Source organism: Penicillium paradoxum (genome assembly GCF_028828445.1).
Source record: "Penicillium paradoxum strain IBT 22861 chromosome Unknown utg000004l_segment0_segment0, whole genome shotgun sequence".
In the NCBI taxonomy this organism is placed as follows: Eukaryota; Fungi; Ascomycota; class Eurotiomycetes; order Eurotiales; family Aspergillaceae; genus Penicillium; species Penicillium paradoxum.
This window is the reverse complement of record NW_026643182.1, coordinates 1,885,818-1,900,049: the sequence shown is the minus strand read 5'-3', so window position 1 is coordinate 1,900,049 and position 14,232 is coordinate 1,885,818. Positions and strand designations below refer to the sequence as shown.

Below are 14,232 nucleotides of genomic sequence, written 5' to 3'. Positions count from 1 at the left end.
AACATGATGCATTCTATTTCTTCTATCACTATCCAAGCCCATATATAACCAGACTGCATAATATGGTAAGATCCATCACTCTAATATAAAATTACAACATGCCTTCTATATGAACAATGCATAAGCTCGCAAATGCAACATGTAATCTACAGCGAAGCCTTCGCCTGCACAAGCCTCTTCTCGAGCATCACGGATACGACGTCTTCCGCAATGCCGCGAGAGAGCTCAAATCCACGACCGCCAGCACCATATCCATGAACGATATACCGATCATCAGCAACCTTCTCGGCCTCGATGCGCAAACCGCCCTCACGAGCAGGTCGGCGACCGACAATGTCGCGAATCACATCAAACTGGCCCTTGCTTTCCGGAGTGAAAGGGAACCACTTGCTTGCGTTCGCCAGCAGGCGCTGCCTGGTCTCTGGCGACGGGTTGGGGTCCCAGTTATTCGGCTCCTTGGTACCTCCGATGATCGTTCCACCTTCGAGGGGACGCGGGATACAGAAGGACCACGAGCCATCAGAGTTTTGACGTGTGATGGTCTTTGAGACGGGGTTACGGACAAGACAGGTTTGGCCTGGAGAATGTTAACAACCATTCAAGACAAACACGTGTAATCATATTCCCAATATGTTCCCACATACCTCTGATAATAAAGGACTTCGGGTCCTCAAATCCACTCCCGGAGCAATTCACCACGGTCTTCACATTGCGCGCAAGGCTAAACGCCTCCTTCACATTCTCCAGGGTATACTGCTTCGTCTCACCACCCTTGAGAACAAACTTCCGCAGCAGATGCGCACAGTAAACGGGGGAATTGATCACCCAGGATCCATACTCCACACCCCACGTTACGCCAGCGGGAACTTCGTCCTTGCTCAGCATGCGGAACCCATCGAGATGCGAATACACATTTCGCACACTCTGCTGGTCCAGATACTCTGGCGGCGGAGCCTCGAGGTGCTCGACGCCCCCGATAAACTGGACGCCCGCACCGGGCTCAGCAGCCGCTGTGCGCTTCAGGAACTCGTACGTGCGCTGCGCTTGGCCCGCTTCCTTGAGCGCCTGCGGCGAGGATCCCGGTACCGGGCGGTAGTGAGCTCCGGCCCAGGGCGAGGCATAGTTGACAGACGTGTCAGCGGGGAAGTCACGGGCCACGAGTAGGATGGATTGCGATGGGGTGAGGTGTTGTTGGATGCATAATGCAGTAGACAAACCAATGACACCCGCTCTGTTTAGTGTCAGCCGATTGCTTGCCCATGTACATTTCTTTTCTTTCTGTTCTCGGTAGTTGGGCTTGTGGAAAATTGGGTATTGGTTATGTATAAGTGCGGGTGAGTTACGACTTACCCGATCACCACGATTGTTTCCTGTTTGGACATTTTGGAGGGTTGGAAAACTTGCCACGAGTGAAACAGAGGCTCCTTGAAGAAGCTTCTCTCTTCAATCTTGAATGAAGCACTGGGTAAGTCCAGTGTTGAAAGTTGTTGAGTCAAAATGTCTGGGGAAGGGCCGGGGTCGGAGCCCCGCAATCGGACGATACGCGATAACGGGAGATAGAGGACCGGTGATATCGACTCTCTTCTTACTCTCTACTCTGTATACATCTCTCCTTTGCTGGAATTGGTAACAGACCTCGGAATGGAATACTCTCCGCTGCTTATGACAGCGCTAGGCTCCGATGGTGAGTTCCATTTGCAAGTTGCTTGGCCGTATTGCTTCGATATGTATGAGTAGTAGCGTTTTGTGACTCATGCTAGCTCCAGGAATGGAATTGATCACTTCGCAGTCCGTACGGTGTACAGAAACAGAGTACAACATCAAAATCCTTCTCATTGCCCCAGGTCAATTGAAAACTCTGCGGGTACGCTTGTCCTCGTCCCCGATACAATCACAGGGGCCCAAGCTCCAGGACGTTTGACGGTGCCTTAATCTGCAGGGATGACTGCATGGAGTTTGCGTTCATTTGCAGTGACTATCACATCACAGGAACATCCAAAGTTCACAAATCTTAGTTGAAAGCTGGGGAAAGAAGACAACCTGATCGTCGTTTATAGACATTGGAAACACTAGTCCGGATGTGAAACGCCTGGCCTTCTCCGAATTGAGCGCAAGATGACGGATTACTATAGGTTAGTTGTCAAATTGGAACCATCGCCTGGGGATTACACTCTTTCCTGGCCGGGCTGGTTACATGCAGGCATTGGCTGAGGGGTTGTCGTATAGGCGCCGAGGGATCAGCAGTGATGGGCGGTGATTGGCGGGTAAAAGTGACGAAGCTGCAGCTTGACAACGGCATCCCAATCACACTCTCTCGCATCACATTTCTATTTTGCAGATTACCACTCCCAACTGGCTTTTGCAAATTGGACGGTTCCTTGCATCCAACAAATCTCTACCTGGGGAAATCAAGTGGGTGGTTCGGGTAACATATGTCTGCTTTGTACGGAGTACATACATTCGAAGAGGATATCTCCGAGTGATCTACGTGCAGCACGCTAACCATAGCCCAGGAGTGCTTTCTTCACCTCGATCCACTGCTATGACGATGCTGATAGCGGGACTGTGATTCGGGAACGGTCTGCATTGATCTCAGGTGGGTTAACTTTTCTCTGCTCGGTTCTGTATGCTCGTTGGCTGTAGTCCCGCAGGACAGCCCAGCCACCGAGAAGGCTCGATCTCACCGTCTCCGCTAATTAAATCTTGAATATGATGGCTTTTATCCCAGATAAAAGCACGGTGCTCTGTACCTCCAGAACGTGAGACCTGTGTGGTCCAGTCAGGAAATGAAAGCGCCCAGCAATCCCCCGAGCGCCAACCAGGACGAAGTACGCCGGACGTACTCCGTAGTATGAAATTCGGATGGACTCGCGATACTTCCCTTTTATTTTAGTTTTAGATAATTTGTTCTTCCGAAACATGCGCTTCTGGGTCCACGGGCAGTGGCGCCTGCTTATATGTATTCCGTACTCCGTACATTATGTAGCATATAGGATATAGGTCTTACTTCGGTCACAAAGTTAAGCCCCTCTATCACGCTACTCTATGTGATGAATGTGCAAGCGAGTCCTTTGATTTCCTAGACGGTCTTCAAGGGTCACACTTGAATATTATTCTTTTATTTGGATTATTACTTTGGTTCGTTTCCCCCTCCCCTGGTCCCAAGGCTTGCATCCTGTTCTCGCCTTCTCGCATATATCTTACATATTTTACATCTCACCCATTTCATTTACGCGGTCCAGATCTTCGCGATAACTAGCCTATTTTACTTTGGTCGCATTCCCTTGTCAGGCGCTAACTTTCCTCGTGTCCCGACAAGCCAGATGTGCCTTGACCTGCGCTAGAAGGCCCGTCTTTCTCGACCTTGACCGGTACTTGATGTCGTGGCCCATTAGTAACCCAAGCTTAAACTGAGGTTAGTGACCCAAGTTCTTGTGTTGATTTGTTTTCTTCTTCCCTTTTGCTCTGTGGATATCATTTCTGGGACTTTTGTCCGTTTAATTGGGCCCAGTAGCCCAGCACAGGTGTTTGCACCAATAAACCAGTTTCCCCGCAAATCACCACATGCATGAGTCTAATGGTTGAATCGGCATGGAATAGAAGTTTGGCAACAGCATTGCGACCTTCGGGTACCCTCAAAGCAATGGCACCTCCACCGCCAGTCACCAAGCCTGGCTTTCAGGCCTGCGCCTCGACGGCATCGCTGTTTCTCTATGCCCAAGGCTCAACAATCCTCTGCTTGCACCATGATACATTGGCCATTGAGCGACGTTTTCAAAGCCACCAGGAGAACATTGAATTTATTTCAGTCGATAATGTCAGTGAACGGGGTGCGGGGAGATTGGTTGTCAGTTACGATGTAGGGCAGACCGCGATAGTCTGGGATATCTTTACCGGAACGGAGATTGCCCGGCTTGCTTCCTTAGAGCATCTGCGAATAGCTTCATGGATGCGCAATGGCAATGTGGCATTTGGTAAGCTTAAAATTCTACGAAAGGAGCGAGCTTGCTAATATATATTGAAGGCAATGGCAAGGGCGAGGTGATTCTATTTGAGCCCTCCACGTCGGAATATATTTCTGCGCGCACCATCTTCGATCCTATCACAGCTCTAGCTCCCGCCGCAGATTGTCGTACTTATGCAATTGGGTATGTTGGGTGACACTGTTGAGTGGCACTGCAGTATGCTGATGAGCCCTAGATATAATAATGGATCGATCTTGATCGCAACTCTACTTCCTCAGTTTACCATTCTTCACACTCTGACCACTTCTCGTGGACCATCGCCAATTATATCTTTGGCCTGGCATGCGTCCTCGTCAAAACAGAAGTCGGATATGTTGGCCACGCAGTCCTCGAATGGTGATCTAAGAGTTTGGAGCGTGGCAAAACCACCAGGGAAAGAGTCGCCGCGAGTCATCAGGGTACTGAAACGATCCGATTCGAACTCTTCTGACCCAAAATGGATGGGGTGGTCTAAGAATGGAAGACTTGTACAATATTTGGAAGGGTACGCAATGCCATGTGAATATGAACGAGAATTTACTGACATCAGATCACAGAGAGACATGGTCATGGGATGTTCGAACGAAGCATGTTACTTGCGATCCAATCCCCACAATAGACGGTGTGAGGGGCATTGCAAACTACGGTCCAACTGCGACTCTGTTTACACTTGGACCTCAGCATTCAGTACAACAGTATGATCTGGAAAATCCGGCAATGGTTGCAAATGTGCAACATGCTCCCATCCTTCCCCGGGCTGGCACGGCGGAAGGTCGATTGCAAACAATGTCTTCAAGACGCTTACAGGATCCTCCTGATATGCGAGAGGCGAGCTCGGCCAGACGAACGCCATTTGACTCGACCACCATCGAGAGCATTAGACAGAGGGCAGATCTGACGAGTCCTGCTTCATCGCGAAGTCGGACGGAATCTGTGAGCTCGAAGGCATCATCTGGTAAGTATAACATGAGACCGTTTTCTCCGCCAAGCCGCTCTGGTCAGAGTTCTACGACGTTTTCGATGACATCGGCTGGTCGTGATACACCACAGGCCTCTGCTTCATTTGCGTATCCTTCGTCTGTTTCAATGTCTTCCGTGAGAAGCTCGAGGGCGGCATCCCGATTGCGCAACGAAGTTCATATCAGTCCTGCCGACAAGAATATCGTTGACTTATTCCCCTTTACCCGGGCTCGTTTGAATGACGTGCCTTATAAACAGCAGCCGCCTATCGATGAAACAAATCTCACCTCGGATGATCTTCGGCAACACATGTTGAGTGTCGTATTTGGCTGGGACGGAGATATTCAAGACCTGATCATAGATGAGTGTAGGCATTTCCCCTGGCCTTCTACATTGAGAATATTTCTTTGACAATTTCTTTAGTGAGCCGCCATGCCTTGGGTAGCCAAAGTGCTATTATCTTAATGCAATGGCTCGGTGAAAATGACTCGGATGAAATGGCTTCCATGATCAGCCCTGGCCAGGTAACAAGCTCTGACTGGATGATTCTTGCTTTGAGTCAGATGAGTGGCCAGGCACAAGCAAACAAGGTCGGACAAGCATTTGTACAAAAGTTGCTTGAGATCGGAGATATACATACCTCAGCCGCCATTTTGCTTGGTCTCGGAGATAGCAATGATGCTATTGAAGTCTATGTTTCTCGCAATCACTTCTTGGAAGCTATTGTCATGACATGTCTTCTTTTCCCATCTGACTGGCAGCGCCAGTCATATCTCGTGCGTCGATGGGGAGAGCATGTTGTAACTCATTCCCAACAGCAGCTCGCCATTCGCTGTTTCATGTGCACAGGGGCGGAACCATCAGAGCCATGGGCATCCCCTTCGGCTCAGCAAAATGCTACTTTTTCCGAAATGATTCGAGCTAAGTCTCCTTATGCTTCACCCGATCCTTCGCAAGCCAATATGATGCAACCGCCCATGCGGCCACGATCTACATCGAACGGGAAACCTACAGCGAAAACCCCTGCGCTAAAGCTTATTACCTCTTTTGACGGGCAGTCAAATGGGCGTTTCCGTTTCCCTGGACTGAAGTCTGATGATCGCACGCCAACCAACGCACCCGGAATCACGCCGATTGCTGAATCTGCTGTTCCCGATTCGGCTATCTCCCCCGGTGGCTTTGGCTCTTATAAGCTGAACAATATCCAAAGCCTGAATCATGCGATGTCTCGGACCAATACACCTTCTTTCAATCGGCGTCGTCTGCCTTCGATAGGCGAGACCCCGGTAGATGTGCAGCCTCCATCATTTTCACGTTCGAATTCTTACAGCCAAAATGAATATAGCTCCACCTCTGAGAATGAAATGAGTGGACACGAACAGAGTCATGACGAGAAAGAGATGAAAAGCGCTCTTCTCACATTGTCAGCAGCGAAATATGCCCCCAGTATAGAATCTCTCAAGCCCAGTCCTCAGACTGCTCTACAAGGGATAGACAAGTTTGCTACCATCAAGGGACTTCCATCACCAGCCGCCGGTGTATTTGAGGCTTTGACAAATGACGATCACCGCAATGGGTCTCGAGATCGAAAGCCAGATGGGCTACAAATCGAGACATCGGAAAGTGAAAAAACACCACAGGACCGCTCCGATTTGATTCCGAGCGCCAAAAGCACTTCTACAGCCCATAGCTACGCTTCGGCTAGGAGCCCAAGCATCAGTGGCCGTAGCATTGACCAGTACATCAGTAGCCTCGATGAAGCAAATTACCATGCACGCAAGCTCCGTCCGCATACTCCGGGCCGCGGAAGACGGAATCCAGATGACACTACTAGCCAAAGCTCACGAATCAATGGATCGCGCGAGGTCTCCCGTGGAATAAGTGAGCGTCGATATATTCAACCCGCCAAGCGCTCTCCGTCTTCGCCGGTGCCTATGTCTCCCGAAGAGCTGGCTCGACACCACGTTGGAGGATCCGAAAGGTCAGGAGAGCCACGGAAGTCGAAGTCGAAGTCGCGTGCTAGGAGTTCTAGCAAGGCGAGAAGAGCTGGTTCTAGAAGCCGCCAACGCTCTTCAAGTCGACACACCGCAAGCCGCGTCGGTGCAGACAAGCGAGACGCCTCAAACCGAGGTCGCAGCAATGATCGACATGGATCCAGCGCTCGATCACCATCGTCACCTCTTCCGATGACATTCCCCACAGATGAGTCGTCTCAAAGTATCGACAACCCCCTGAGGCTGGTTGAGGGTAATCAAAAGAGACTACGATCGCGCCACCGAAGTGCTAGTCGACGTCGCCCCGAGAAAGGAAGTTCTAAGAGAGATGGCTCGCCAGAGACTAGACATAAGACATCACTGAGCCTTTCTGTGACCCAGCCTGGGCCGAAAGCAGACCCTTGGGCGCATGAAATGGAGCCGGAGCAACTGAGCAGCAAGGTCTTCGGCCAAGAAGATACTTCCAACGGGTATACTAATGGACAACTCAGCTCGACTACCAGTAATTTCCAGGAGCTCGCGTCTCCAACAACACCATTCGTCAGTCTCGCAGAAAGAAAACGAAGAGAAATTGCCGCAGCTGAACTGGAAGCGCGAAGATTATCACTCGCACGTAACCCATCTGCACCGAACATCCCCTTCCCGGGCGAGCTGCCCACCGCGAGAAGTCCTCTTGAAAGTCCTCCACCTTTCTCTGGTGCAAGCTCGTACTTCCCACGTGCTCCATCGCGGAACAAGGTGTCCCAAAGCAAAGCATCTCCCGAATACCCTAGCAGTTCTGACTCGAACTCCTCACGCTCCGGCATGCCTAGTGGGCTCCCAGCAACCCCCCGAGCTATGCGGCATCCCAAATACGGAGGAACTGGGCAAGACGAAGAGCGGCCACCTTCAGTTCCTATAATTCCCACGGACAACAGCCTCTTCCTAAGCAATGCCCGATACCAGGGAGATGCCGAGAGAATTGGGAGATCGATGTCCGTCCCGGTACCAGAGGGACAGTATGGTGCTCCCGTCATGCCAAATGACCTCCCCATGCATCCCAGATATAACCCAGCACTCCCTCGAAGCCGGTCTAGCAGTCGGAACCGAAAGACCGCCCATCACCGCACCAGCTCAAGCGGCTACGTCTCTGGCACCTCCCCTCATGTGCAAGTGAGCATCGAAGAGACCATCGAGAATGCAATGCAAGGCGGTCCCTCATCGTACTATGAGATAATCCCACCACCGCCGCCTCCACCCATCCTACCAGAGCTGCAACATCTCAACACCCCTCCCCCACCACCGCCTTTCCCGATCTCCGCAGACCCAGTCTCACCCCGCGAGTCCTCCGCGACGATCGACATCGCCATCGACAACAACGAGAACCTCGGCCATCTGCTTCCCCGCGCTATGACTGCCGCCCCAACTATCAATGTCAACGGACACGGGACTGACTCCCGCCAGTCAGGCAGCCGGCGCATGTCCTTCGACCATCGCCGAAACCGTAACTCGAACGAGAGCTTCACGAACAAGCTGCGTAGCTTGACGCGTATGCGCAACAGCAGTCGCAGCGTCGAGCCCTGGACGCAGGCTCACGAGGCAGAGATGGCTCCTTATGAGAGTTTGCACCCGCACGCTGCTAGCAACTCGAACTATATTCTGCCGAGTCAGAGCTATGTTGCGCCTGGTTCAAATTACGTTTAGGTCTCCCGTGAGGGCTGGGCTAACGCACGAGTTTCTTTTGCCATGAACACTTTTCTCCCCTCTCTTTTGCATCATGAGCCCGTTTTGCCTGTTATCTTTTGTTTTCAGTATGAAATTGCAATGTTCGTCAATGTATCACGCATCGTGCTTTTTCAACTTATTGGTTTCGGTTTTGATATCATCCCCTGTTTTTGGACTCATACCCTCTCTTGCTCTGCTTTTTTGATATTATCCTCGTTCCATTCCCCCAAGTTATATTTCAAATACCATATATCCTGTCATCGGCTTCAATCCTATGATTGAGTGAGTGCACAATTTCCTAGTCTTTGACTGAAGTTGCTTTTTCGAAATTGCAGACAGGGATGTCTTTAAAGATCTTCTTCCCTCTGGGGCCTATCCTCCTATTAGGCGCAGACCATAGTTAAAGATACGTATATGCCTGCAAAGGTTTAATGAAAAGCGGTATCATTTGCTTCAGAGCTGAATATATTTGGATATGAGAACTGTTCAAGTACTGAAGATAGGAGAACTGTACGGAGTACACATGAGGACAAGTGGTCGAGATATGCTCAAAATCACCATCCTCGGTTCTGGGATGAACCTTCGCCACCAGCATTCCTCTCCGCTTCAATCAAACGATCGAAGTCTGCTTGTGCTTGATCCTTGCCATTTGTATAATTGTAACCAGATCGGGGTTGATCATTGCGGGTATAATCGGAAGAGTAAGGATTCTGTGAGGGCATGCCAGGTTGACGAGGCTGGAAGCGAGCACCGGCATTCTGCTGTCTGATCCGGTCCCAAGCACTACCGGTCGATGACCCGTCAATGTTGGTATCCCGGTATTCAGCAGCTGTGGGACTAGCATCGTCCTCATCCATGAAATCCAATGCTGATTTTGATTCGGGTTGTGAGCCCCTGCCGCGTGCCCAGACCGCACCCACAGTCGAATTCTGCGAGTAGCTTTCATTGTAGTCAGATTCAGAGCTCTTCGAGATATTGTCGGTAGCCTCGTATTCAGAGTAAGAATTTGGGGATGCGGTATCCTGCTCTTGCTCATACCCGCCGTTGCCACCGGCATACCCACCAGGCTGACCGATGACCTGTTGCATTTGAGTGCCGATATCTTGCTCACCAGTGCGCATGTTACGGATACGCTCGGAAGCAGCCTGGAGTTTGCGCTTGCGCACATCCTCGGGCTTCTGTTGGCGCATGTCCTCGACGAATTGCTTCAATCGTGGGTCCGTCAACATGTGCATGGCGTCGTTATAAACAGCGTAAGCTCCCGAGGCCATTCCGCCAAGAGTCACGATAAAGAGCATTTTGAATGCAGCGGATGCAATGGTGCCTTTGAAGCTAGAATCCAAAGCCATTCCTCGCACCGTGTTGAGCAGTGATGCCGGTGTGGGATTGCGCGGGAAGTTCGGCGACTTGCGGGCTTGGTTGTAGAGCCATGCCGTTCCAAGAAATGAGCTTATGGGTATGCCTGCACGTCGGTAGTATAGGGTCCGCGTTCCGTGCTCGACGATGGCGTCCAGTTCATCTTGTGTTGGAGATCGTGATGTTAGCACGTAGTGGTTCTCCACTCGCTCGGTCACTACGTTGGCAACCCTGCGTTTCCATGGCCCTGTGCCGAAGAATCCAAAGTACAATGTGAACAGATCCGGCTTCACAATTGTATCCTGTCGCAGTTGGAGCTTGTTATATTTCGCGATTGCGGGGTTGTGGCCTGGCAGGGTTTGAGCAGAGGCGTCCGATGAGGAATTGCTGTTATAGCTTGCACCTGCCTGTGGCGAGGCGTCGTTGGAGCTCATGGCGAGAATTTCGAGTGGCAGGGAAGAGCGTGACGATGGGAACTGGAGCTGTGCCGCTTTATGGACCGGTGACGTTACGCGCTGACTCAGCATTTGCATAAGTCCATGCACTAACCGCACTTGTAGAGATATGTAGTAGACTTGCATGCAATTTTAAAAGTGTGTGGAGAATCTGTTATATATCAGAGGGATTATCTTGCTGTGAATCAAAGAACCAAAGGATAACATAGAAAAGTACCTACCTAGCTATCTACACGGCTGGAAAGGTCCTGTCGCCGATGGCCTGATGGTCTGATGTAGGCATATGGCCATGCAAGTATTTTGTTCAATTCGCGCTGATATGATAGCCTTTGTATTATAACTCATTGAACATATATAAAGCCCTTGCTGAGTCTAATACAAGACTAGCAAGATGAGGAAGTGGGCCTTATTGGCCGGGGAATTGGCGCCATACTGGCTCGGCTTTATTCTAGCTCAAGCTCTAAGGTAAAATAACTCCACCATAGGAGCTCATCTTCTAGAAGGTCTATTTGACGCTGACGAGGGCGATGAAAACACAATCCGTGGAGGTCAGACAAATGTCGTTATATATATTGGGCTTTTATATCAAATTCTGATGCAGCCGTTCCATACACCCCTAAAGCTCAATTTAAAGAATGGTAATAATTCATTGCTACTATCCTCATTGAATAGATGCCGTTCTTTTGGACTTACTGAGAGAGTTCAATCTGTCAAAAAGAGCCCCCAAAGAGCTACATGAAAGCCAATCTCAATCCCCTTACCACTTTTCAACATAAGGTCGCAGGTCCAGCTCAAATGCGAACGTTGTCCGCGGCTGGGTATGCAAATACCAATATGCGTCCGCAATCTGTAACCGGTCAGTATCCAGGATCAAGCAACCGCCAAAGTATAACTTACAGCATCAGGGCTCAATTTAGCATCTTCGTGCTCAAAGACCCAGGCTTTAGTACGAGGGATATCAATGACACCATCAATAATAGTATGCGAGACATGGACACCCTGGGGACCGAATTCACGAGCAAGTGACTGTGCCAATGCGCGTAGTGCAAACTTTGCCGAGGCAAAGGCAGCGAACTTCGCAGACCCCTTGAGGCTGGCAGTGGCCCCAGTAAAGATCAATGTTGGTGGATATTCCGATGATTCGCGAGCTTGTAAGAGCAGTGGAAGAGCACGCTGGGCAAAGTTGAAAGCGCCTTTTCTATAGTGAGGATATAAATATCAGTGATCTCCCCATGTATATGTCGCGCGGATTCCATCGGCCTTGGAATAAAGCAAGTCATAGACACAGAAGATAATATACGTACGCCTGGGATCCGAGTGAATTTGAGTAATCTTCTTCCGTCAGCTCAAGGAATGGCTTCTGAACAAAGCCACCGCCTGGATTGAATACAGCGGCTGCCACCTTTGAGGAAGGGTACTGGGCTATGATCTTGTCAAAGGCAGCGTTAACGCTCTTGGAATCGGAGACATCGGCACTGATGCCAATGGCCTGCCCGCCGCTGGAATTGATTTCCTCGACAACGGCGCCATAATTATTCGGGTTACGAGCCAAGACTATAACTGAGTAGGTCTTTGCAAATTTCCTGGCGATTGAGGCGCCCTATCTCTTTCGTCAGCTAAACTTTCTTGTATGAAGTCAATGGCGAGGGATATAATGTACCGTGCCAGGACCAACGCCAGCAATGATCGCAAGTGCCTTGGAAGCCATAATCGTTGAATTAATAGGGACAGACATAAACCTTACCGTAACTTGAGGGATGAAGTGGTCTAAATAACAGTCGACTCGGAGTTATCACCGAAGCTTAGAAATACGGCGGGGGATTGATCATCACCTCCGCAGATGATATCATCTACAGAGAACGGGACTGGTATACCCCAAAAGATCACGATGAAAGAAATGAGACGATTAATATGAATAATCTTCAATGCATATGGTGTCATCTCCAAGGTTCTTGATTATCTACCTAGGTGCCTAGGTATAATGCGCAAAAAGGCTGTTGTATACTTCCCGATTGCCGCCTCAGGCCGCTATCGATAAGATCACAAATTATTTCCCTTCGACTCTCCAACTCTCCAACTTCAAACAACAACGATGGCTGACTCTGAGGCCCTGCTGAGTGATTTGTGCTCGATCTGGTAAGTATCTGAACAATCATGAGTGCAACATACCTTGATTCTAACCTCCTGCCCCTATGCAGCCATATCAACCCTCCCAAATACCGCTGTCCGCGGTGCTCAACACGCACCTGCTCTTTACCATGCACACGTCGCCACAAACTCTGGTCAGAATGCTCTGGCGTGCGTGATCCAGCTGCATACCTCAAGCGCAAGGAGCTCGCTACTGAATCTGCATTTGATCGCGATTTTAATTTTATCACGGGCATTGAGCGCTCTCTCGAGCGCGCAGATAGAGAAGTTGAGAACCGTGGGATCGATATTGCGAGCAGTGTCCAAACTGAAGATGCTGCTTCCGAGAGTCCTCAGCATCAGGCTGCAGGGCATAAGAGGAAGCACCCGAATCAGGGTCTCGCAAAAGGTGAGGCTGGATTCTTGCGCGGCGCCGAGGCTAGTGGTGTAAAAGTTGTCCGAGCCCCGAAGGGCATGTCAAGGAATAAGCAGAATGGCTCGCGTATGCACCCGAAGTGAGTTGATGTTTTTTCTTGCCCTCGTTTGATCAAACGTCATACTAACCTGGTATGTTTCCTTAGGCATAAACGTCTTGCGTGGACCATAGAATGGATTACAAGTGATGGCAGGAAGACCATCGGAGATTCCATCCTCGATACATGCTCCGTCGCTGAAGCCTATAACCGATGCCACCCACGGCCAAAGGACCAGGAGCCCGCTTCTGAGCCGACCAAGGAAAAAGAAGAGGATATTAAAAATGTGGTGACTCCCAACAACGACAATAGCACCACTGCTGCACCTACGGAGCCCGCTGCAGTGACTGAAACAGCAGATCAAAAGCCACATTCATCATCAACCGATGGCTCAGCAGCGACAGCAACTGAGGAAGTAGATACAGCGTCAACCGAAACGATATCTCCTCACCGCGGTCTTTACTTCTATCTTCATCGTCCACGAACTACTACCAAAAAGCCAGTCTTAACCCCTCTGCTACAATCCGCGACGCTCAATACTATTTTACGAAATCGGACTGTTCTCGAATTTCCCACGATATATGCACTGCCAGATGCAGCGGTGACGCTGTTCGCAGAGAAAGATAACTCTGAATACATACTGGAGGAAGAATATCTTCGCACCACTGGCCCAGAGGAGACGGGCCAATCTACTACTGCAAGTGATGACGATGGCATGACTGGAAACACACCATTTGCCGGTGCTGCAGTGAATCTTGAAAATATTGACGAGAAGCGGGTATTGGAGGTGTTGACGCAAGACCTATTTGAACCAGTATCGGAGACTGGTCCAGCAGCATGAGTGCTCGCTATGGGAAGAGAAGTACAGAGGTTTGCCAACTCGGCATATCCATCAGAAAATGTACGATACCTAGATACGATTAATTGTCAGTCACTCGCTCAATAGTTCATCAATCCATCTTTGATCTTGCAGTGAGTTTGAAGTTCACATTCAAACATATCTACTAAAAGGCATCTAAAAAGAGCCCATCGTCTGGGGAACGATGTCATCTCAACCTTAGGATTGCGAGAGGAAACCACGTCCAGCGCGCTTTCCTGGCGAGTGGAATCAAGACTTCGCAAGTCCAACTGACTTCGCCCAAGACACTCTCTCGAATTG

The 14,232-nt window shown here is 50.0% G+C and overlaps 5 protein-coding genes across 5 annotated transcripts; 2 read left to right on the top strand and 3 right to left on the bottom strand.

The window, feature by feature from the left end:
• Positions 1–146: 146 nt before the first annotated feature.
• On the bottom strand, positions 147–1,382 carry N7457_004450 (FAD-dependent oxidoreductase; the record flags this gene model as incomplete). The annotated part of the gene is made up of 3 exons (XM_057175495.1): positions 147–577; positions 645–1,231; positions 1,351–1,382. 3 exons carry the CDS (start codon positions 1,380–1,382, stop codon positions 147–149), a joined length of 1,050 nt encoding a protein of 349 aa, XP_057032542.1.
• Positions 1,383–3,568: 2,186 nt separating this feature from the next.
• On the top strand, positions 3,569–8,641 carry N7457_004449 (WD40 repeat domain-containing protein; the record flags this gene model as incomplete). Its single annotated transcript, XM_057175494.1, has 5 exons — positions 3,569–3,974; positions 4,025–4,148; positions 4,201–4,509; positions 4,562–5,331; positions 5,388–8,641. 5 exons carry the CDS (start codon positions 3,569–3,571, stop codon positions 8,639–8,641), a joined length of 4,863 nt encoding a protein of 1,620 aa, XP_057032541.1.
• A 575-nt stretch (positions 8,642–9,216) lies between these two features.
• On the bottom strand, positions 9,217–10,452 carry N7457_004448 (putative endo-1,3(4)-beta-glucanase; the record flags this gene model as incomplete). The annotated part of the gene is made up of 1 exon (XM_057175493.1): positions 9,217–10,452. One exon carries the CDS (start codon positions 10,450–10,452, stop codon positions 9,217–9,219), a length of 1,236 nt encoding a protein of 411 aa, XP_057032540.1.
• A 778-nt stretch (positions 10,453–11,230) lies between these two features.
• On the bottom strand, positions 11,231–12,181 carry N7457_004447 (oxidoreductase, short chain dehydrogenase/reductase family; the record flags this gene model as incomplete). Its single annotated transcript, XM_057175492.1, has 4 exons — positions 11,231–11,320; positions 11,371–11,671; positions 11,778–12,073; positions 12,134–12,181. The coding sequence occupies 4 exons, from the start codon at positions 12,179–12,181 to the stop codon at positions 11,231–11,233; spliced, it is 735 nt and encodes a 244-aa protein (XP_057032539.1).
• Positions 12,182–12,565: 384 nt separating this feature from the next.
• N7457_004446 (zinc finger HIT domain-containing protein) lies at positions 12,566–13,914 on the top strand (the record flags this gene model as incomplete). The annotated part of the gene is made up of 3 exons (XM_057175491.1): positions 12,566–12,609; positions 12,672–13,115; positions 13,182–13,914. 3 exons carry the CDS (start codon positions 12,566–12,568, stop codon positions 13,912–13,914), a joined length of 1,221 nt encoding a protein of 406 aa, XP_057032538.1.
• Between the last annotated feature and the right edge of the window lie 318 nt (positions 13,915–14,232).